The 23475-nt window shown below is 49.9% G+C and overlaps 1 protein-coding gene across 1 annotated transcript; it reads left to right on the top strand.

Annotated features, from left to right (window-relative positions):
- The first annotated feature begins 63 nt into the window (after positions 1 to 63).
- On the top strand, positions 64 to 23346 carry Ss18l1 (SS18L1 subunit of BAF chromatin remodeling complex). Its single transcript, XM_034495682.2, has 11 exons — positions 64 to 407; positions 9987 to 10063; positions 10805 to 10889; positions 12014 to 12158; positions 12678 to 12875; positions 14094 to 14258; positions 14608 to 14709; positions 15636 to 15728; positions 18209 to 18328; positions 19200 to 19327; positions 20521 to 23346. Exons 1-11 carry the CDS (start codon positions 339 to 341, stop codon positions 20545 to 20547), a joined length of 1209 nt encoding a protein of 402 aa, XP_034351573.1. The 5' UTR covers positions 64 to 338; the 3' UTR covers positions 20548 to 23346.
- Positions 23347 to 23475: the final 129 nt, after the last annotated feature.

Raw genomic sequence — 23475 nt, forward strand, 5'->3', positions numbered from 1 at the left:
CCGGCGTCAGCGGGACGTGCGGCGCGGCGGGGCGGGGCAGGGCGGGCGGAACCACCGAAGCTCAGCACAGGGGGCGGCGTAGCGGCGACCGGCTGGACGCAGAGCGCAGGCCGGGTGCAGAGGGGCTCCGCGCGGGATCTGGTCCCGGGAGGCAGTCGCGTGAGGCGCCGGGACGCGGGAGGCTCGAGCGCGCATTGGCGACAGGCAGGCGGGCGAGCCCACGGCACCGCGCCCCCCGCGCCCCCGCCCCCCGCGCTGCGGAGAATGGGCACCTCGGGCCGCGGGGCGCAGCCGGAGAATAAACCCCAATGATCACGGGCTGAGTCCGCGCCGCCACCATGTCCGTGGCCTTCGCTTCGGCGCGGCCGAGAGGCAAAGGGGAGGTCACTCAGCAGACCATCCAGAAGGTGGGCAGGGCTGAGGGGGTGCAGAGTGCGGGTGGGCGCGGGGCACGAACAAAGCCGGGGCACAGCCCGCTGCACGGAGCCCTAACGGCGGCTCCGCGCGCCCCCAGGAAAGCCTGCGCCAACTTTGCCGGAGGCACTGGCAGTGGGGACCCGGCGGCCCCAGGGGGTGGGGACCCCGGAGCTCGTCGCGCGGTGTCTTCCGAGAGCGCCCCAGGCAGCAGACGAGGCAGCGCGAGACGCCAGGGCCCGCGGCCCCTCCAGCCGGGGCGGGGGCTCGTCGCGCTCCGCTGACAGCTCTGGTAGCGACGGTCGCGCGCGTTTGCGCGCTGCTTGGCGAGTGGAGAAGGGGGCGCGGGCAGCCTGGAGGCGCGCCGCTGCGGCGAGTTGGCCGCTCTCGTGAGGTACTGCGGTGCCCTGCACAAAGGGACGCATCCAAAGTGTGCGTGCCATCCCCAGGGCCCGCACCGCTGTCCGGAGCTTGCTGCACGCGGTGGACCTGAGGCTAGCGCAGCCCCGCCCCCGCTCGGGCCACTGGGTATCAGCGAGCCTCGCCTCCTGCACCCTGGCTTCAGACGCCAGGTTTGTCCTGCAGTCTCTCTCGGTCCCATCCTTTAGTTTGGGCCAGTTTCTCAGAGAAGGTGTTTGCGTGGGTTTGTGGACATCTTTAACAAAAGGAAGCTTTAAGTTTTGACATGGACACTTTAGCGTTTTACTGTTTTGTCTTCGCGGTTCTGAGCATTTTTTTATGCGCTGGCTTTTTAAAATTCTGGTTCCTTCTACAGAATTCTTGAATTTTCTTGATCCAGTTAGGTCTCCAAGGGCACTGGCCTTTCTACTTCTTCATGACCTGAAAGGCTTGGGGAGGATTTCCCTCGCTTGTTGCCTGTTTCCCTGATCACCCTTGCTGTCCTCCTTAGGAATACAATGGTTATCACAGTGGGCAAGCCCTAGTCAGCTTTGAGCAGGGGAGATTATTGGAGCAGAGCAGAAATACAGGTTTTATAGATCTTACCACATTTAACTTTTTGCAGAAGTGACTTAGTGAAGGAGTCTGAGCCCGCAGAGGCTACATGATAGAACTAATAGTAGCCCTGACGTATGCCTCCTGGCTGCTGCCGCTGTGGCCAGAGGCTAGGAGCCTTGGTTGGTGGAGAGTGAGATGCCCCACACACTGGAAGTCGAGACAGTACCCAGGCACTCTGGCTGCTGGATCTTAACAGTCACTGTTTCCAGAGCCACCTTTGGCTTCCACGTTTATTCAGAATTTTGTAGTCACACTTGCTCATCCAAGATTCTCAATTCCTCCAGGTAAAGGTTTGTTGGAGGACTACCCCAAACATCAGATCACACAGAGGGGACATTTGCTGACCTCAGTCCAGGGCAGAAACTCAGCCTGTGCATCTTTGGAAGTGGGTCTTCAGTTTAGCCTGTCAAGGCCCTTGACCTGGTAGGGCCCAGCAGTCCGCTTCCTGTCTCTGAATCCTTTACTGAAAAGGCTTGAGGGGATGTGTCATATACTTAATACTGTACTCTGACCTGGCCTGGTGATGTACCGCTGTAATCACATTCTGAAACAAGTGTGGCAAGATGGGAGGCTTAAGAAACAGCCTGAGCTACAGGACAAGTTCAAGGACAGCTCAAGCTGTATTAGCAAAACCTGGATCGAAGCCAAGGGCTAGGGGTGTATCTTAGTAGTAAAACGCTTGCTTGTCTAGCATGCAAAACCCTAAACTACACACACACACACACACACACACACACACACACACACACACACAGTGTGCTAACCAGCCCATGCCAAGACCACTGGGGAGAGCCAGGGATTGAAGTAACAGCTTGTTCTTGGAGCTCCTGCTCAACCTTCCCAGAATGCCCTCTCCTTAATCTTCTCTTGACAGTCTCAAGGCCATCGTAGACTTTGAGGTATTGTTGGTGGCATATGAGTTAACATGTACTGAGGTAGCCTTTGCTGGTCCCTAGCCTTACATGGTGCACCCTATATACTATAGAATCTATAGCACGGGTACTGCCTAAGCAGATGTATTCGTGTCCCATAACTTCCCTGACTGGCCACAACCCAGGTGACATTAGGCAACAGACTTCACTCACTCACTCTGGAGCTATGAAGAGCGGCTAGCTGCCTTCCTTTCATACTGCAGTTCCGGGGGAGGCGACCTCATACCTTCTCAACTTCTCAACTGGTGGCTGCCACAGCCTTTGGTGTCCTTTGGTCTGCAATAAGATCTCTATTTTCCTCTTCTGGGCTCTCCTTGCCTGTTTCCCTCCGTCTTCTTACAAGGATAATGGTAGCATTCATTTGCACACGGCCTTCTTTCCAAGTTTAGGGGCTTTCCATAGAAGCAAGGGTGCTAGGTCAGGAAATCTGAGCAAGCTACGAATAGTTCTAGATGTGTCCTGCGGGGAGTGGGGACCCAGAGTGAAAGTCTGGAGAGCTGGCCTGACCTGGAACAGGTGACTTTGTGATAGAGCACTGGTACCTGAGAGAAGGATGTAATCAGAAGTGTGCTTTTCTGAAGACATGTATATGCCTGAGATCCTGAGGTGGAGCTGCAGCTGGCTAGAGCCCTCAGAGACACCACTGACCAAGGACCAACTCTGTCTTCCTCTCCACTAGCTAAGGGCCATAGTATACCAGTGTCCAGCACTGTGCTTCTGACGCAGCTAGCCAGGGTACAGTACAGTGATTCCTATGGCTGCATGCCTATTAGAAGGCCCACTGGACGCCCCCTGCTGTTTCATACAACAATTACACAATAAAAGTTATTTGTCTCTGTTGGCTTTTTTTTTTTTTTTTTTTAAATTCTTAAGTACATGATGGGTACATGTGCCACAGTGTACGGGTTGAGGTCAGAGGATTGTGGAGTCAGTTCCTTCTCCTTGGACATGGGTTCCAGTCTCCAGGTTTCTAAAGCCAATCCAGTTAGGAAGGCAGCTTGGCTGCTTGCACTGGTAGAGCTGTCCCCATAGTGATGAAAGCCTTGTGGAGATGAGCCTCAGTCTGCTGTTAAAGTGGAAGAGTAATGGCTCTTGGGTAGCTGTTCGTGAGCAACAACACGCCCCAGGGGAGCACAGGGTCTCTCTTCCCGTCTCTGGAATGGGGAAGGAATGACACTCTTTCATTCCTCAGTCTGGAGTCCAACTTGGGGAGGGAACAGTGCTTTGGCCTCTTTGCTTTCTGTCAGGCAAGAAACCACTCTGCATGGTTCTCAGCCTGAGCCTTGCATTCCTCAGACCGAGAGAAGCGGGGACAGGTGTTCTTTAGAAAGAGACGCGCAGGCCTGTGCCCTCTGCTCAGTGAGGTCTGGCTGGAAGCACTCCCAAGAAGGCATCTCTGGCCAAAGGCCATATCTGTTCCCCAGTCTCAAGGGGAGAATCAACTTGGAACAGGATTCAGTGTCCATCACCTTTATACCCCTATCCTTTGTGTGCCTTTGGAGAGAGCACCTATACTGTTTGGTACACTGTGTTCTGCCTTAGGCATCCTAGATTTCTGGGCCAGTGGGTTTACTTACCACTATCTCTGTGCGTGGAGCCCAGGGCCATTTCCATGAAGTCCCCAAGCTACAGGTGATGAACACACTGTGTCCAGCAGGTTCAGTGAGGGGTAGATGTGAGCACCGGCAATCAAGAGTGTTGAACTGAAGCTGGAGAAAAGCAGTCAGGCTTCAGAGCCTCGTCTGTGGCAGAAAGGCCCGAAGGTCTAGGTAGTGGGGATGGGGAACTGTGGGATGCTGTGTAGAACAGGCTGTGGTCAGGGCCACTCTGTGCGACCTTTCAGATTGTGCCTCGTTGTAAGCATGTACATACGGGGTCCTCTGGTGCAGAGGAATTTTATTCTAGTAGCATGGCTGCTCTAGCAAGTGACCATATCCAAAGACCTTGTGGGTCTGTGTGATCTGGCCGGAGTGTAGACACACTTGTGGGTCTGTGTGATCTGGCCGGAGTGTAGACACACTTGTGGGTCTGTGTGATCTGGCCGGAGTGTAGACACACTTGTGGGTCTGTGTGATCTGGCCGGAGTGTAGACATACTTGTAGTAGTACACACCTTCAGTCCCTGACAGTGAAGGTAAGGTTAGCTTTTAGAAGGAAGCAGCCATGCTTGAAAGCTGTGTTTAATTGAGGGGCAAACAAAGTGACAAATCAGAGGAAGATTTGACAGAATGAGTTGAGGAAAGGATACATTCAGATCACACAAAAACAGCACAAGAAAGAGAGGCGACTTAAGAGTAGGGGCTGGAGAGATGGCTCAGCGGTTAAGAGCACTGACTGATTTTCCTTCCAGAGGTCCTGAGTTCAATTCCCAACAACCACATGGTGGCTCACAACCATCTGTAATGGGATCTGATGTCCTCTTCTGGTATGTCTGAAGACAGCATACATAAAATAAAGAATAAATCTTAAAAAAAAAAAAAAGATTAGTGAGAGAGGGAAAAAAGGAGGGTGTTTGTGTGTGAGAGAGAGAGGGAGAGAGAGAGAGACAGTTTTACAGAGACAGGTTGCAGAGAGAAGCCAGACACAGGTGAAGATAAAATGAGTCAGAGAACGAGAAGGATCCAGAAGATCAGAACATACTGCCTGTGTTCTAGGAAGCCATGGAATGAGTGTGAGGCCAAGCAAAATTCAGTCAAAAGCCGAGAGAAGGCAGATTGAATCAGTCAACTTGGAAGATTAGATTGTATGGAGGTTAAAAGCTTCCAGGCCTAGGCGTAGTGATAGTTAGTCAGCCCAAGCTGTGTATTTGCATAGCTTGAGTACAGTTCTCATCCCATCATCTGAGGAAATAAAAATGACATTTACACTCTGGACTGTGAGAGCAAAGAGGGTTACTCAGGCTTCTTGGGCTCAAATTGTCTTCCATCAGTTCTACCTGACAAGTGCTTTCTGGGCCTCGGTGTCCTGCTTTTAGAGTGAAGAAGATGTTGAGTTAAAGCCACTCGAGCAGGCAGTATGGATGGGCCAGACCATCTCAGTGCCATTTTGCAAGAGCACTGAGGACTCCCTAGAAAATGATAGAAAACTGGCCAGCCCAGAATCTTGTAAAGAGGGCAGTTTGTGCCATGCGGTTTGGATTCATCTGATCATGCAGAGTTTTAATGCCATCTGCCATCTGTGTATCTTTCTTCAGCTCAGAGAGTCTTACGGAGGCAGGGTGCTGTGCTGTGCTGAGCTAACTCAGTCTTCTAAATATTTAGAGATGCACAGAACCAGAAATGACACCCATGTTGTCTCAGGAAGGTGGAAACATACCGTATCTGTGGTCATGTGCTTTACTGTGTGTGTAGTCTTTGAAAACTGGACATATGTGTTAAGCATGTGGTGAGACTACGAAGCTGTGTGTACCTCCCATATGCACAGCCTCTGTGTGACTTCGGGACTGCTTTGAAGCTTGCACAACTAATTCACGTCTTGTGCAGTGGGTGAATGTTCAGTAGGTCTTCAGCACTCTCTAAGAGTGTGCTTTTAGGTCAGGCATCCGTCTCCTAGAAATGACTCAAAGACAGCTGCATCACCAAAGGCCTCTCTAGCGTGAGTGACAGCTCACAAAGCTGGGAACTTGCAGTACACTGCACAGGCTGCAGACTGCTCAGCAGGTTGGAGAGCCTTTTTCAGGTGGGTAGGCATGCCTGGGAGTCTTCTTAGCAGTCCTTACTGCTTATATACTTTTGAAGCCTGTTGAATCTGGTCAGTTTCAGGGACTTCCTGAAGCTGTATTGAGTTGTTTACTTCCTGTCCTAAGGAACATCCCTGTAGATTGGAGTGTTTTTGTCATGTGTCTCACCTCCACTTTCACATCCTGGACTTTAGAGAGTTTTTCTCCACGGTGGAAGATTTTCACCTCAGGAAACAGGGAAGTTAGATGGACATTTGTGCTCAGACCTCAGCCCATGGACTGGAACCACTCATAGTGGATGATGGGTCTTGTCACCCCAATCTAATCTAGGTAATCCTTCGGTTCTAGGCACTTGTGAGCTTTCTGAGTGGGTACTAGGAATTGAACTGGGGTCCTCTGCAAGATCAGCACTGCCTCTTAACTGTCAAGTCATCTCTCCATTCCTATTTTGATTTTCAACCAGGTCTCAACTGTATAGTTACAACTGGCCTAGATGCCACAACATAGGCCAGATTAGCCTTCAACTTTTGACACTCTTTCTGTCTGAGCATTGGTGTTAACGGGCACACACTGCCATACCTGGCATTTGTTTTGTTTAACTTCCAAGAGCTTTTTGGGGGAGGGGCTCCCTATAGTTTTTATTCCATATATTAGTTTGCCTGTGCATGGTTGCCATGGCAGAGGTTTGGAGGTCTGCGTTGACTTTATTTGTTGGTTGCGTTCTGTTTTTTGAGACAGGATTTCTCTGTGTAGCCCTGGCTGTGCTAGAACTAACTCTGTAGGCCAGGTTGGCCTCAACTCAGAGATCCACCTGTTCCTGCCTCCTGAGTGCTGTATGAGCCACCAATATCCAGCTACTTTTTTAGATTTATTTATGTATTTATATATGTGTATATGTATGAATATGTATATACACACACCCACATATGTACAAATGTGTATATATGTACACATGTATATATACAAATGTATATACACACATATATGCATATATGTGCACACACACATGCATGCATGCACGTATGTGTGTGTGCACAGGGCCAGGGGTGGTGGTGGAGCACTCTATCTGCATGCCAGAAGAGGGCATCAGATCCCATTACAGATGGTTGTGAGCCACCATGTGGTTGCTGGGAATTGAACTCAGGACCAGTCAGTGCTCTTAACCACTGAGCCATTTCTCTAGCCCTATTTTGGTGGTGGTTTGTTTGTTTGTTTGTTTGTTTGTGACAAGGTTTCCCTGTGTAGCCCTGGCTGTCTCGGAACTCTGTAGACCAGGCTAGACTTATACTCACAGAAATCTGCCTTTCTCTGTGTCCGAGTGCTGGGATTAAAAGCATGTGCCTACACTGTCCAGAACCCTATGTTAATTTTGAATAGCTCTGTTATCTTTCATTAATATAGTAACTTGTCTTTATTGTTGTGTTGTGGTTACAGAGTTGTTGTTTTCTTCATGATTTTGGTTGCTCCAAGTGTTGGCCATTTGAGGGATCAGATTGGATCCCTCTAATGTTAGGCAGATGCTCTACCACTGGACTGTATACCCAGCCTCTGTGTTTAGTGTGTCAGCAGAGGACAGGCTTCCTCCATAGGCTGATGCTGGCCATCATGGATCAGCTCTCTTGAGACTAGGACAGGGTCCATCGTCCCTGTAGGGCAGCCAGAATTGCAGTCCTCAATGTGAGGTGCTCTCTGCCTTCCAGATGCACGGTGTCTCCTTGTAGACACTCCTGGAGCTCCCTTCCCCCATCCCTGCCAGCGGGGTCTGGTAGGGGACAGTCCTGTCCTGAGCCTTGACGACCACTGTTCAGGTCTTACCTGTCCACTTGTTTTTCCACAAGTGCCAGCACTTGTCCTGTTCTTGTGGTCCTTGGAAGTTTATACATTCTGGTGCCAGCAGGCAGATCTGTGAGGGTCTGGCGCTCTTGTCATGTGTCCTGTCTTTCCTATGAATGTCTTTAAACTAAGCAAGCCAGCACCCCATTTGTTGTTTTAAGAAAGCATAGGCCGGAAATGTGGCTCAGAGCGTGTTCTCCCCTTGCTGAGGCTCCAAGCTCAGTTCCTTGCACCCTCACTGAGCAGCTCACAACCACCTGTAACTGCAGCTCTAGGGAATCCGACCCTCTCTTCTGGCCTCTGTGGGTACCTGCACACATCATGCACATACCATCACACAAGTAAACACATACACACATAGTTTAAAAAAAAAAATCCTAAAACGTGGTACCAGTTCAGTGCTTACAAATGCTAGGTCCTTTGTGAATCAGCACTGCCCTTTTGTGTGGCTATACCGTAAAGCCACACAAAAAAGTGTCACCAGCCTCTCTGCATCTAACCTTTGGCTGTTGTGTCTAACGCTTACACAACAACGTGGACATGTTGTAGGGGGTTTACTTAGTGTCCTTGGAGAGCACCTCTCCTTGAGAGTAAAGGGTTGAAGAAGAGAGTGCTGGGAGCCTTGCTTGTATGAGGGTGAGGGGTGGGGGTGGGGGGAGTGAGTGACCCTGGAGAAAGAACTTCCCTGGCCTTTAGATCACTCTTACTGATCACAAGCAGCTTCTGTATGGCAGCGCCCCCTGGTGGGCACTCAGTCCAGAATGTGTTGTCATCTCACCGTGGGAAGGAAAACAGTGGAGAGGAGGTGCTTTGACCTACAAAGGATCAGGACTGGAGAGGCTGCACCTGAGGTTCCACAGACTGCGGTGTGGATCCAGGAGCTGGTCTCAGGCAGAGGGCAGGTCAAGGGACCCGCACTTCAAAGTAGAGGGAAGGGCAGCAGGCAGCCTAAAGGAAGAGGGCATGCATGTGTCTTTGTGAAGGTGGAGGAAGGGCCTACCTGCTGTGAGCATATGAGTACAGACCCTGTGTGGCATAGGAAGTAGCAGTTGTTCTAGGCTTCCTCCCCCAGGGACACTGGTCACTCTAGGTAGAAGTTGCTCATTGCTGTGCCTGCTGCCTGTCCTCAGCCCACTGGCTTGCCATACTTCTGTCCCCTCCCATCTCTCCCTCTGCCTTTCTCAGATTCCCCAGAAGGCCCTTGTGTTCTGTGTCTGTCCATAAGCTTGACCCCTTTCACTCACAAGCATTTTCACGCTCTGTGTCCCTGATCTTTCACTCTGTAACTTGTCACTGGTACCAGTGCGTGCCAGAACAGCCCTGGTGTCTGTGGAGGTCAGACCTCACATGACCAAGTTTGGGAAGAGTGTGCTAGAATCTCCAACAAGCATATCAGCACATCCAGGACACCTTGGAAGCTTAACCCAGTGCCTTCCAACGCTGCCACATGTACCAGCCACCAGGGCCGGTGCAGGCTTGGGATCTACATTTCTGACCAGTTCCATACAGTTCTACAGCCGATGAGTGTGGGCTGTGCCTGTTGGAGTGAGGACCAACTTCCTTCCCCCTGGAACAGAGTCTCTGGCTTGCACATTTCTGGAAGTCCATGGTTCATCTCTGGCATGTTCATACGTGACCTTTCATACATGTGAACTCTGTGAAGCTGTTTTCTAATCCAGACCCAATATGATGTGTAAGACAGTTTCAAAACAGTGCCAGCCTCTGCAGAGTGTAGCCTGGGTCTCTGCCTCACTTCCTTCCATGTCCTCAGGGCTCAGGGAGATGAAAAAGGACCATCTGCAGGTTGGTAGTCAGTCTTCTCATTGTCTTGCCTAGTCTTGTGTGTCAGCAGTACCTTCTACTGGCCATGACATATCCTGGGCTTCTCTCACTGGCCCAGACTAAAGAGAGCCTGTGGGGATGGACATAAGCTGCCTCCGCCCTCTCGTGGAGTTGTGATTTGAGGGTCTGTAGAGCATTTTAGGTAGGGCCGGGACCTGGAATGGGTGGCCCTAGCACACTCCCAGGGGTCTTGGCATCCCAGTTGTGAACCAGCTGCTATGTGACCTTGCATGTGTGACCTTGCATGTCCCCTGCTTACTTCTCCCTTAGATGCTGGATGAAAACCACCACCTGATCCAGTGCATCCTGGACTACCAGAGCAAGGGCAAGACAGCTGAGTGCACCCAGTGAGTAACCGTGCCAGCCCAGGACCCAACCCGCCCCGGTCTCTGCAACTGCCTTCTCCATGTGCTGGGAAGGCTTCCTTGGTGCAGAGCAGGGAGGTCACACGTGGCCCCCAGAGGGCAAGTGGAGTGGGACTCCTTCTTACCAGGGCTTGGGGAAAAGCGAGAAGGGAACATGGAGAGCTGTTTCTACAGCCTCCACCGATGGGGGCCAGTAATAGACCCAACCAGAAGACAGTTTGTACCTCTGGGCCGGTGGAGTACCTCAGACCTCTCTCTCACCTTCACAAAGGACCTTGCGTCTCCTGGGTCCTCACCTTGTGCAGCTGGTCTGAGAGAAGTGAGACCTTGCCTAGTGTGCTATGTGGGTGAAGTGGGTGAGGAGCCTCAGTCCCTTGGGCTCTTTCTGTTTCCTTCCAGGGCTCTTCAGGATGGAGTCAGCCTTACATCTGGCTCTGTTCCCTGTTGCCCTGCCATGATCTCCTCTCCCACCGACCTAGTACCAACTTCCTCTTGGCTCACACCTCAGGGTCTTTCCAGGGTTCAGTCATGCAACAGGAGCCTGCTTAGGACTTGCCTGGACCTGTCCCCTGCCTACCCCTTGCTGGACTGTGGAGATCAGCCAGCTGCCAACCTGGCCTGGCTGTCAGTATCCCTGTCCTGCCAGGCTTGAGGTTGAGGCTGACTTGGTTCGATTTGGCTCTGCGTTGGATGTGGCAGCTTCACCTGTACACTTCTCCACAGGTACCAGCAGATCCTGCACCGGAACCTGGTCTACCTGGCCACCATAGCAGACTCCAACCAGAACATGCAGTCTCTGCTTCCCGCGGTAAGTACCGCAACCAGTTCAGCGTGTGTCACCTCAAGTAGACAGGCAACCAACAGCAGCCCAGAGCTATGAGGCATCAGAAATTAGGGGTTCTGGGAGAGGTGGTAAATGGCTATGGTGGACAGGAGGAACTGGGACTTAGCAAGGCTTTCTAGGTGTACTCCTTTAATCCTAGCACTTGGGAAGCTGACACAGGAGGATTGCTGTCAGTTTGAAGCCAGACTGGGCCATGTATCAAGTACCAAGCTAGCTAAAGCTACACATTATGAATCCTGTCTTTAAAAAAAGAGGGGGCTAGAGAGGTGGCTCAGCAGTTAAGAGCACTGACTGCTCTTCCAGAGGTCCTGAGTTCAATTCCCAGCAACCACAAGGTGGCTCACAACCATCTGTAATGGGATCCGATGCCCTCTTCTGGTGTGTCTGAAGATAGTTACAGTGTTCTCATATATATATAAATAAATCTTAAAAAAAAAAAATAGAAAGTTAAAAGGGGAAATCCCCAGTGCAGCCACATCCCAGATATCGCTATAAATATCTTACTGACTGTTTGATTTTCTGTAAATGCATTTTCCCCAAATTAAACTTTAACTGCAATGTCGGATCCTGTGCCTGTGGCCAAGTGAGGTAACATGGCCAAGAGAAGGAGCCACCACATGATGACCAAGGCTGACTGCAGGTGCCGGGCAGGCGTGTTACCAGGAAACGATTCACCCCTAGTACGTGGGTCCCTTGGAAAGTGGAAGGTTACAGGTGCCATCACCTTGGTCCTCTGTGGCGTTGCTCCTGCTGGAGACGCCCCCTTTTCATTTCTTTGCAGTACTAGGGTTGAACCTGGAGCTTTGTGCGTATGAAGCTATGTCCTCGGGCCTCTTCTTACATAAATACAAGTTTTAATTCTCCAGGTCTAACTGTTTTGCCCAGGCTGAACTTGAACTCACTCTGTAGCCCGGCAAGCCTTGAACTTGCCATCTTCCTGCCTCCTTATCTGCTGAGTCTGTAGGCTTGCAGCATCAGACCAATGGCTGTGCAATTCCCATGGGTCACTGAGTCACCCGAGTGGCTCTTGGTTGGTCCTTATTCTCTGAGCTAATTCTCTCTTGCTCTAACCTCTCTGTCTTCTACAGCCTCCAACACAGAACATGAACCTTGGCCCCGGAGCACTGAGTCAGACTGGTTCCAGTCAGGGCCTGCACCCCCAGGGCAGCCTCAGTGATACCGTCAGCACAGGCCTGCCCCCTGCCTCCCTCATGCAGGGCCAGATCGGTAACGGTGAGCAGGTTTGCTGCAGTGATGTCACCAAGGTAGCTATAGATAGCAGGCTATAGTGGCAGCCTACGCCCAGCAGGGCTGGGCACAGTGCCTTCCCTCCTGTCCTGCGCCCACCTCTCTCCCACTGTCCTGGCTGCAGGTACTCCTCTAAACCATGCAGACAACATGAAGCTGACTCCAGGTGCCCAGGGCCACTTGACTCTGTCCTGTGGCTTTTAATGTCATGTGCTTCTGCGTGCCTTAAGAATAAAGGTGTGGTGTTGCTGCTGTTCATGCTGCAAAATAAAATCTCCTAATACCAAGTAGGGAACAGTGACACGTGGTTGTGTGTGTGTGTGTGTGTGTGTGTGTGTGTGTGTGTGTGTGTGTGTCAGTAATCACTCACCCTATTCTAAATGTTACTGACCTGGGGTTAACCTTCCTCTTCAGAGCCATCTGAAGGGAACTTAGATGTCTTTACCTTGAGGTAGAAACCTGGCCTCCTGTGCCTGACACTCCCTCTCCTATTCTTCCTGGCAGGGCCAAACCACGTGTCCATGCAGCAGACGGCCCAGAGCACACTGCCCACAACCTCCATGAGTATGTCAGGCAGTGGTCATGGTACTGGGCCTGGGTACAGCCACTCGGGACCTACCTCACAGAGTGTCCCCATGCAAGGGCAAGGTGCCATCAGCAACTATGTGTCTCGGACCAACATCAACATGCAGTCCAACCCAGGTACTGTCCCTACACCTGGCCCCTAAGGGGCAGCCCTCCTGGTGAGTGCTGGCTCTTCCTAAGGCATTTCCATAGGGCTGGGTTGGTGGACAGTGATTGAGCCCTGAGTGGTTGCTCAGAGGCCTCAACAATTCCAAGGGAAGGGAGCCATTGGCTGAGGGATTTGAAAGAAGAACACTGGTCTCAGGTGAGGGACCCTGGCAAAGACTGGAAGTAGAAAAGATAAAATGGAGGTCACAGGTCCTGAAGCTGGAGGTCCAGGCTTTCTGCCAAGCAGGGCCCCAGGTTTACCATGGATGCTGAGCATAGATATAGCCATGCAGAGGATCATGGAGTACCTGGGACATGGTAGGTCCCAAGCCAGATAGTCCTGAGTATCAGAGACATAGGTCTCAGAGGAATGTTGTAAAGTAAGATGGAATATTTTCTTAATGTTTCCTATGTCACAACACTGCAGGTTTACTTTGCAAGTACAGTGTTTCCTTGACTATTTCTCCTGTTTTCTTTTTTTCATCATGGATACTAGAAGCTTTTCTTTCTTCCTTTCTTTGTTTCTTCCTTTTCTTCGGTGCTAGGGACTAAACACAGGGCTTCATACATGCAAGGCAAGGGCTCTCCACTAGTGAGCTGCACCCACTCACTAAATTGCCGTGGCTGGCCTTAAACATACTCTGTGGTCCATGGAAGCCTTGAACTTGGGATCTTCTTCTCTCTATTTTTTGAATAGCTAGAGTGACAGACAGACTCTACTTGGCTTTCTACCAATTTGAAAACAAGTGGCTCTTATTTGGTTTCTGTTGGGTGGTGCTGTTCCAGTGGCTTCTGAGCAGTGTGTAGATGGGCCAGCAGGCAGGCAGGTACAGTCTACAGAGCTGTAGGGCTGCTACTCAAGAAGTGGAGAGAACTGTGTCACCTTCAGGACAAGCCCTGGGGACAAGGAAGGACAGGATTTTACAAGGAGCTGTGTGTGGGGGCTTCTTTCTGCTTGCCCTGGGGGCCTGCTTCATCTTGCCCAGTGGCTCTTTCCTAAAATAGCCAAATGTTAGTCCTAACAGCTAAGGTCCAACCTTGTCCCAAGGCATGGATGCAGCTCACACTGTTAGAGGTACAACTTGGAACCAAAGGTACCAGTTATCGAAGGGAGGTTGGGTTTGCAGGGAAAGGAGCTCTACCCTAGAGCTTTCTTGGCTTTATTTTGTGGTCTCTGTTCTTTTATAGTCTCCATGATGCACCAGCAGGCAGCCACATCCCACTACAACTCAGCACAGGGTGGAAGCCAGCATTACCAGGGCCAGGCACCCATTGCCATGATGGGCCAAGGTGGCCAAGGAGGCAGCATGATGGGGCAGCGGCCCATGGCGCCCTACCGACCCTCCCAGCAAGGTAAGTCTGAGGCCTGCTTCAGACCTCGGTGAGAGGTCAGTACTGTCTCTCCAGGTGGGAGTCATAAGGTTTGCTCCAGGACACAAGCAAGGATGCTGGACCTACAGGTGCCATGGGGACCAAGTGAGCCTCAGCTAGCCCCGGGAGCAGACATTTGGGTCTAGGGACACAGGTGGTGGTGGTTCTGGTTCCAGAGTATTTGGATTAAGAGGAGAAGGAGGATTGGCGGTTGAATGGTCCTGGGTGTGTTTCTCCCATGGGCAAGGCTTCTTAGCGTGGCTTTGCTGCCAAACCAGGTGTGAGCATCTCACCCGCTGCTGGTCTTGAGTGTCTGGTCACATCCCTACAGGCTCTTCCCAGCAGTACCTGGGCCAGGAGGAGTACTACAGCGAACAGTACAGCCACGGCCAGGGCTCGGCAGAAGCCATGAGTCAGCAGTACTACCCAGACGGTAAGGCTGCTGCTGGCAGCTCCTGGCTGGTCTGCTCTTCATATCCAGAGCTCTGTGTCCTGCCAGGAAGCATCCTGAGTCCCTTCCGCTTAAGCACACTGGGGTAGGAACTGAGGCTGGTCTCTGCCAAGAAGAGCATCGTCATGGGATTCCAACCACCTCTATGGGTTTTCTCTGCCTCCCTTTCCCAGAAGGTAGTAGCAGTCTGAGCTGGGTGGAGCCACCCACCGCTGACAGTTGTATGTAATATGGTGGGTTCCAACTTCTAGCCTCCTGCTCTCACTTCTGTAAAGGATCGTCACCTTCAGTTACCTTTAAGTGAATTTGTGGAAGCGACATATAAAGTGATCTTAATATTGAGTATGGTAGCCCAGGCCTAGAATCCCAGGTCTCAGGTGAATAAAGCAGGAAGATTACGAATTCGAAGCCAGCCTGGGCTACATTAGGTGACCCTGTCTCGATAAATACTCGTTTTAAGTATAGATTTTGAGAAATAAAGATGGAGGTCCCTGGGGAGCTCTGGCCAGGGCCCTGGTGTCAGTCATAGCATGAGATAGGCGACATGTCTGGGATTGGGGATAAGAGCAGGGTAGGTGGCAGAGACAAGTCTTGTACCGAGCCATGATTCCTGGTGTGAGCTGGTGACATGATCCAAAGTCCTTTTCATGGATACAGCACTGCTACCCAGAAAGCCCCAGGAGCTGTGTAAGGACAGACAGAGCAGCTGGCGTTGTCGAGAGGGCTTGATCTGGTGGGGGGGGGGGGGAGAACAAGAGAACAGAGGGGCTTGGAGAGGCTTGAGAGGTAGACTCAGCCAGTTCTGCCTCATTCCCTGGCCCGATCTCACTGCTGCAGAGCCCCGTTGTCCCCCAGGACCAAGGCACAGAGGCACCTCCATTGACAGTAGGCTGCCTGTTTCCTTGCAGGCCACGGAGACTACGCCTATCAGCAGTCGTCCTACACAGAGCAGAGCTACGACCGCTCATTTGAGGATCCCACACAGCACTACTATGAGGGGGGTAAGCAGCATGGTGGGGCACGGGTCCCGTCCCAGCGTACAGACGCAGCACAGGCATAGTAATTCGGATGCTACACTCCTGGAGCTAGCAGTGCTGGCCTCCAGCGGGTCTCAGGTCTGCGAAGCTGCATTTGCCGGGCTGTGCTTTGTGGCTTCGCTTGCCTTGTCCATTTGGGAAACAGGGCAGGGTTTGACCATGTTGGGGAGTTTGCTGCTGAGAGACGGACATGCTCGTTCTTCCAGCTTAACAGCCCACAAACTCGTAGAATTGCTGCTTTTGTGAGGAGTTTGCGGCCCCAGCATGGAGACTTTCGTGGTGCTGTGGGAATGAGGCAGAGAGGGACAGCTGTATGCTGTTGCTGTGAGGCTCTGAGCAGAAAGCCTTGCTTCGTAGCATTTGCCCATCTCTGTGGTGTGGATGTGCCCTTCCTCGATGACAGGCGTGGGCATCACCAATGAGATGCCATAGAATGTGGAAGTAAGAGGAGATACACAGTCCCTGAGCGTGTAGAGAGTCACGGGCTCGATAGGACTTAGCATGCATGCAAGCATCCATCCATGTGTACACGCATACATGCATACATGCATAGTATATATTATTTTTTAAAATGAGTGTGTGTAGGCGTGTTCACTTGTGCACCCTCACTGGGGCTATCCTTAGAGACCAAAAGAGGGTGTTGGATCCCCTGGAGCTGGAGTTATAGGTGGTTTTGGACCATTTAATGGACTCTGGGAGCCAAATTTGGCTCTTAAACCTCTGAGCCATCTCTCCTGGATTTTTTTGTTGTTTTTTGGTTTTCTCCACACCAGGTTTCTCTGTGTAGCTCTGGCTGTCCTGGAACTTGATCTGTAGACAAGGCTGGCCTTGAACTCAGAGATCTGCCTGCCTCTGCCTCCCAAGTCCTGGATTAAAGGCATGCGCCACCACTGCCTAGTGAAATGTTTAAAAATTGACCTGTAGTCTCTCTTAGAATAACTTCACATGGAGGTCAGTGTCTGTGTCTGTGACGCTGTCATGTACTGATGCATGTGACAGTGTGTGGCACTGTCATGTACTGATGCATGTGACAGTATGTGACACTGCCATGTACTGATGCATGTGACAGTGTGTGACACTGTCATGTACTGATGCATGTGACAGTGTGTGACACTGTCATGTACTGATGCAGCCCACAAGTTTGACTCTGCCTGCTTGGTCTCACTGAGCCCTTCAGACTTGATTCTCGGCAGCTACACTCACATTTTATTCTTTCAAAACCAAACATACAGTGGGCAGGGCACTCCTCTCCAGCCTCCACTGTGGCCTGCTCTTTGAGATGCAGCCCCTCGGGGCTGTAGTGATGGAATACCAGTTGGGCAGCTTGGAACATCAGACCTTTGCCCTCTCCTAGATCTGGAGGCCTGAGACCTTTGTCAAGGTGTCTGCAGAGCTACCTTCTGCCGGCTCAGGGCAGGTCTGCTCCAGACCTCTCCAGCATCTGCTGGCTGCTGTCAGTCTGGCTCTCTCTTGGCTTGGAGAGCCATGTTCCGGACTCGACCTGCATTGTCTTGTGGCCTCTGTGTATCTGCTCAGATTTCTCTAGCTTCCCACAGACCCTCATTCTTGGCATCCACAGAAGATCTTGTTTCTGATTAAGGTCCTATTTATGTCTTAGGAAGTAAAGATAACTTTGGGGGCTGTATTTTCCTTTTCTTGTTGCTGGGAAAACACCTGACAAAAGAAACTTAGGGAAGAGTTTACTTAGGCTTATGAGCCTCAGACAGCTGTTATGTCTGCAGGTGGTAAGTAGAGAGGGACAAATGCTGGGCTCAGCTCCTTTCTCCTCTTTATTCATTTGGGGACCCCAGACCAAAACTTGGTGCCACCTACGTTTGGTTAGGCCTTTTTTTCTTTCTTTCTTTCTTTCTTTTTTTCTTTTTTTTTAAGATTTATTTATTTATTTGATGTATATGAGAATACTGTCTTCAGACACACACAAGAAGAGTGCATTGGGTCCCATTACAGATAGTTGTGAGCCACCATGTCGTTGCTGGGAATTGAACTCAGGACCTCTGGAAGAGAAGTCAGTGCTCTTAACCACTGAGCCATCTCTCCAGTCCTGGTTTAGATATTTCAAGAAACACCTTCACAGACAGACTGGGTTGTGTGGTTTTGAATCCAGCAAGCTTGACAACTAACGATCAGCTGTGTGGAGTGGAACATGACCGACATTCAGTGCACAGGACTGCCATTAGCCTTTCTCTGAGCAGCTACATCACCCATTTTGTATTATCTGGCTTTTTCATTTGTATTTTATAAAATAGTAAGATTTAAAAAAAAAAAAAAAAAAAAAAAACCACCATATGATATTTGAGCCATCGTGGGAACATACTGTCTCCGGAGACATGGTGAGAGGATTCCATGGTTACTCACTTGTCCTGTGGGTGACAGGGAGCCTTCTGCACTACTCAGAAATAAGACTATGCCCCTTCTTTCTGCAGGAAACTCCCAGTACAGTCAGCAGCAGGCTGGGTACCAGCAGGGCACAGCACAGCAGCAGACCTACTCCCAGCAACAATATCCCAACCAACAGAGCTACCCAGGGCAACAGCAGGGCTACGGTAAGAGGGATGCCTGCCTTCTCACAGAAGGCTGCATACACCGTGATGGTACCATTCGGACACATGCTGAGTTAGCTGTTGGCATGGCTGTTGACCTCTGGAGAGGTTTGGGATTGTGTTGAGGGGGCCTGGAGAGATGGCTCCACTATTATCAGCAGGTAATTCTTTTGGGGAGGAGCTGGGTTTGGTTCTTTGCATCCACGAAGTAGATTCCAGCTGACTGTATCTCCAGTCCCGGTGGAGATCAGACTCCTTCTTCTGGCCTCTGCTTGATGCGGATGACGTGCAGATATATGTGCAGAAAGAACAGAAAAACAGCATTGGGCAGTAGCTTTCAGGCCACAGCCCTGTGGCATTGAAAGTCAGCCTGGGTTTCACCAGGGAGCTGGACCGTGGCTCTGTGGCAGAGAGAGTACTGCTATCTGTGGTGACCTGTATTTTACACACACACACAAATATAATATCAACTAAACAGATGTGGGCGCTTTAGCAATCCTCTCCTGAGCCTTCAACTTAGTCATCACAGGAAGCCTGACATTTCTCTTCTGCCTGAGAATTTCCCTGTTCCTGTTGGCATTTAAGGTTCTGCTTTATTGGATCCACTATAACTGACCTCAGGTGGTTCTGGAGCAGCCCTTCACCCATGTCTGCAAGGTGGAAGACCTAATATGTTGGGGACAGGCCCTTGGTGCTCAATATCTGTGAGGGCACAGTCCCGAGTCCCCACAGGACTCTCACAGATGGCAGGCTGGGTTGTGACACTATCGTAGTACAGGCTTTACCCACCAAAGGATAGTTACCTGGTGCCTGGATGTTCACAGGCATGGAGAGCTGGTCATGGTTGGTCTCATGGCCTCTGTTGTCTTTGCAGGCCCTGCCCAGGGAGCCCCCTCCCAGTACTCAAGCTACCAGCAAGGACAAGGTCAACAGTATGGAAGTTACAGAGCGTCGCAGACAGGACCTTCTGCCCAGCAGCAGCGGCCTTATGGCTATGAGCAGGCAAGCTTTCTGGGTATTTCAGGAAGCGCTATCTGCTGAGTGTCAAGTGAGGTCTGGCAAGGATTTCTCTTATTGTCCTGAGGAACAACAACAGGTGGGACTAGTTGGCCTCCAGTAAAGCAGAAGTGTGCAGCCACTGTGGGGTTAGAGTTGCTCAGATGGTCTTAATGACACAGACACCTCTTTTCCCAGAGGCCAGGAAAGAGCATCTCTTGAATTTGCAGATCAACAGGAGAGGCATGCTAACTTAATTGTAGACTGAACTGGAGGTGATGACATTTTCCTCTAGAGGAGAGACAGCAGTGACATCTCAGGGACACGCATCCAATTAAGACCTTCACTGTAGGAGCCCTAGCTGTGCACCTCAAGGTCCCAACCAAGTCAGCTGGCCTGTGACCTAGTCAAGCGCAGGCAGCCAAGGTGTTGTGTGTGCTGTATGTGCTTTCTACTGCCCTTAGCTTCTACCTGGAGATGCAGGTCATTCCCCCAGCCTACTTCCCAGCTCTGAGGGTCAGAAGCAGCTCTGGGCTCTGTCCTTTGTCCCCTACAGGATGATATAGCTAGCTTGAGAGGCGCTGGCTCAGACTTTACTCTGTGCTGAGTCTGCCTGCCCTGAGGATTGTATTCAAGGCCTGCTCTGCATAGGCTCCTTAGCTAGCTGTGGGGGGAAGAAGCTGGGGTTGAATACCTGTGCCCGTAAGGACAGACGTCCTACAGGAGGCTCCCTCTGTGTGCAGGGCTCTGTTGTTTCCCGGCCCTGCAGTCAGTATGGATTCAAGCTCCAGTTCTGTCTCCTTCAGATTTTGTGTTGACTGACTCTTGACAGGTCATCGGTGTTAACAGCAGCTCTGCTGCCACATTGGAGCACAGGGAACTCCTTTCCCGGAGGGCCATCATGATGTCTGGTTAGGCATATGGCCAGGCCCTACCTTCAGAGAGCCCAGTGAGGGCACATTGCCTGTGAGGAAAGCTGATTAAAACAAACCAGTCAAGGAAACAATTGTGTAAGGTTGAAGAGTGACCGTTAGGCTGAAGGATGATACATCTGGATTGCAGAAGTGTTACCTCTCACTTTGTGGATTTTGGAGGCTCCCCAGGGTTCTGGCTGTTGGAGGAAGCTTCCTGTCATTTGGGTGTGCATACCCTGTCACTCAGGACTACAGAGGTATAATCTATGTCTTGTTCTCTTTTAGGGCCAGTATGGGAATTACCAGCAATAAAGGACAAGCATTGTCTTTGGACCCTTCATAGTAGTATGTTCTGGACAAGCTGGTGGCACTCCTGATGAGTAACAACATGTTGGTCACCCTCTGTCTGCCCAGAGCCATGTCTGTGTGACAGGCAGGCTCATTTTGTGCTGGATGTGATGCCGTGCGCACCACTGGCTGTGCTGGCGTGACATGTCTGGTGCTGTGTAAAGTATTGTATATCGGTACGATGGGGAGGTTGTCCTGTTTGTGTCCCCCACCCCCTCCCTGGTGTTTAGCTAGCTTTGGGGGTCACCATGTCATCACATGTTCTGTGCCCAGTGATGACACAATGTCTAAGGGACATCATGGTCCATGTTGCCGTGAGACTCAGTCTGCCCCCACTCATACCATTGTTGCAAAGTGGACTGTAAATGTTTCTTCTTCAACTGGCGGCTTATAGATTGACATACATACAACGCTGGGTGGCCATCTCCTCTGTGCCTAAGACGGGCTTGGGAACACCTTCTGTGTCTTGGGTCGTGTCACTATAACAAGATAAATGTGCTTCGTGTGCAAAGACCATGAGCTGTCCTTTCCAGGACTTACCAGTTGCCTGTGTCTCTCCAGCTTCCATGATCCCAGAGTACGTCTTTGTAGTAGACAGTGAAGAGGGATCAGTGACTGTGCCCGTCAGTGCGAGGGCATCATGAGGGGAGCCTTCCCTGGGAGGGCAGTCTGAAGAGCAAGTCTCCGGCTGCTTGTTCGAGGTGTGGGTTTGGCCCTTGTTTATTTGGCGTCATCTCTAGGATTTGAGTGTGCCCAAACCTAAATTTAAAGAGAATTTAAAGTACTCGTGTTTAATTTTACAAGCAGTTGGCAAGTGTTTATATTACTTCTTCAGGACCCCTGAGTTCAGATTGCCAAGCAGATGTTCCTTTGCGTTTAGGGAAGTCTGAAACCCACACTGCATTTTTAATGAATCCAAATAACTTTTATTATGTTCTTTTGAATGAAAAGGACAAGTCTTACGCAGTGAAAACAGTGATTTTTTTTTTCTTACATCCCTAGAATGTTTAATCTCATTTTAATTCTGTGAAAACATGAGACAGCTTTTTTTGAAAAGGTTCTGTCAAAGGAAAACACCACATATAATATAGCATGTACATTTCTCAGCGTTCGTTTGGGTAATAACAATATCACTGTGAGAGGGAAAGAAGAACCTTCAAGATAAGTGCTAAGAACAACGAAGAACATATAAAACCATCTCCAAGGCTACAGGGCTTGGTGCATCAGGCCTAGCCACCATGATGCTTCTGCTTTATTTGTCTCTTACATGTAGCCCAGACTGGCCTCAAATTCGCTACATAGCTGAGGCTGAACTTACTGATCCTCACTCTCAAGTACCGAGACCACAGGCGCGTACCACCACGCCCGAATGTCTTCAGTTGATAGTTTTAGAATATAAAACTTACCTGTAGCTCAGTGGGAAAGGCACTTTTGTGGGCTTGAATTAATCTTGCTGGAAAAAACAATTTCAAGCTCCATTTTACATACAGAAGAGTCAAGGGCTGGGTTAAAGGACTTGTCTGTGTTGGCTACGGTCTTCCTCTAGGACGTTCTTCTCCTGTGAGACTGATGTCAACAGCCATGGGCATATGTCTCATAGGCACGGGGTTTAGGAAACACACAACAAGGGCTGACTACATGACGGTTTTAACTTTACAGAAACAAGTTTCTGATCGCTACATGACAGAAGTATTAGCAACTTCATTTTAAAGTCTCGTCATCTCTTTAGCTACTTTCCTTTCTGTCAGTTTTTATAAGATTAGTCTGCAAGCTCAATTGGGGGCTAAAACATCTCATTGAAAATGTCGAAACATTTTAAGTAACTGTGAAAATGGTTTTTATTCCTTGTCAATCTGGGAATATGCCTTTTATGTATGCATACATGTGTGTGTGTTTGTGCGCGTGCGTGTGTGTATGTGTGTGTATATATATGTGTGTATGTTAAAGTTCTGTATTAGTGTGTATGTATGTGTTTGTATGTATGTGCGTGTATGTATGTTAAGTGCTGTATTAGTGTGTGTGTTAATACTTTTTGAAAGAAAAGGACACTTGAAAAAAATGTATCACCCCAAAAGTTCAATCTGAAATCTTACATTAAGAATTTCTTGAATGTTGTGTATATATTTTTAAAAGCACTTTGTGAAATAGTTTGTACATTTATTTCCTAATTTATACCTGATTTTGGTGTTAATATATTTAATGATTAATAATGTTTATTTAATGTTTTGTTCATTTTTATGTAATTTTGTGGGGGGAAGGTGATGCCAGTCTTTTTCATTGCCTGTATTATAGCTTTTCTTCTGTAACATGAATGTTTGGAAAATCCTAGGCGGAAATGAACTCATTGTGCAGGCGTGGTTGACTGTGTTTTGTTTTCTATGTTGACTCCTACTGAAGGCCAGAAAAGATGCAAAGGGAGATTTGGAAATCGCTGCTCATTCTTTCTCCTGTTTCCTAACATCCGTTCAAACACTTGACCACTGATGACTGAGGTTTTCAGATGTGCTGACCACTACCTGCGGCTTAGCAGAAGCTGCACGTGTCAGGGCCATGGTCGGATGGATATCTCTGCAGAGTTAGCATATAGCACAGTGGGAGATGGGAGGTGGCCACAGAGGCACTGGGCAGACGCAGGCCTGGCCCAGGAAAGAGGTGTCTTCCTTTTCTGTTGTACCAGTTTCCAGACGTGGGCTTCAGTAATGAGTGTTCAAAGTTGTAAAAAGAGGAAGACTTTTCCATTAAAACACTTTTTTTTAACCATTACCTCATTTATATTTATTGAACAGGTTACGTCTGTCTTGTTATTTATGATCGAAGTACAATTTTAAAACGCCTTATCATTTTAACCCTTTTTTTTTGTTGGGTTGGTTAGACGGAGGCTCACTGTACAAA

The sequence above is a fragment of the Arvicanthis niloticus genome, chromosome 2 (genome assembly GCF_011762505.2).
Source record: "Arvicanthis niloticus isolate mArvNil1 chromosome 2, mArvNil1.pat.X, whole genome shotgun sequence".
Taxonomy (NCBI): Eukaryota; Metazoa; Chordata; class Mammalia; order Rodentia; family Muridae; genus Arvicanthis; species Arvicanthis niloticus.

Coding starts and splice junctions, on each gene's coding strand:
- Ss18l1 (XM_034495682.2), top strand. CDS start 339: ATGTCCGTGGCCTTCGCTTCGGCGCGGCCGAGAGGCAAAGGGGAGGTC. Junction 10,064..10,804: donor AAGACAGCTGAGTGCACCCA/GTGAGTAACCGT, acceptor ACTTCTCCACAG/GTACCAGCAGATCCTGCACC. Junction 12,159..12,677: donor GCAGGGCCAGATCGGTAACG/GTGAGCAGGTTT, acceptor TCTTCCTGGCAG/GGCCAAACCACGTGTCCATG.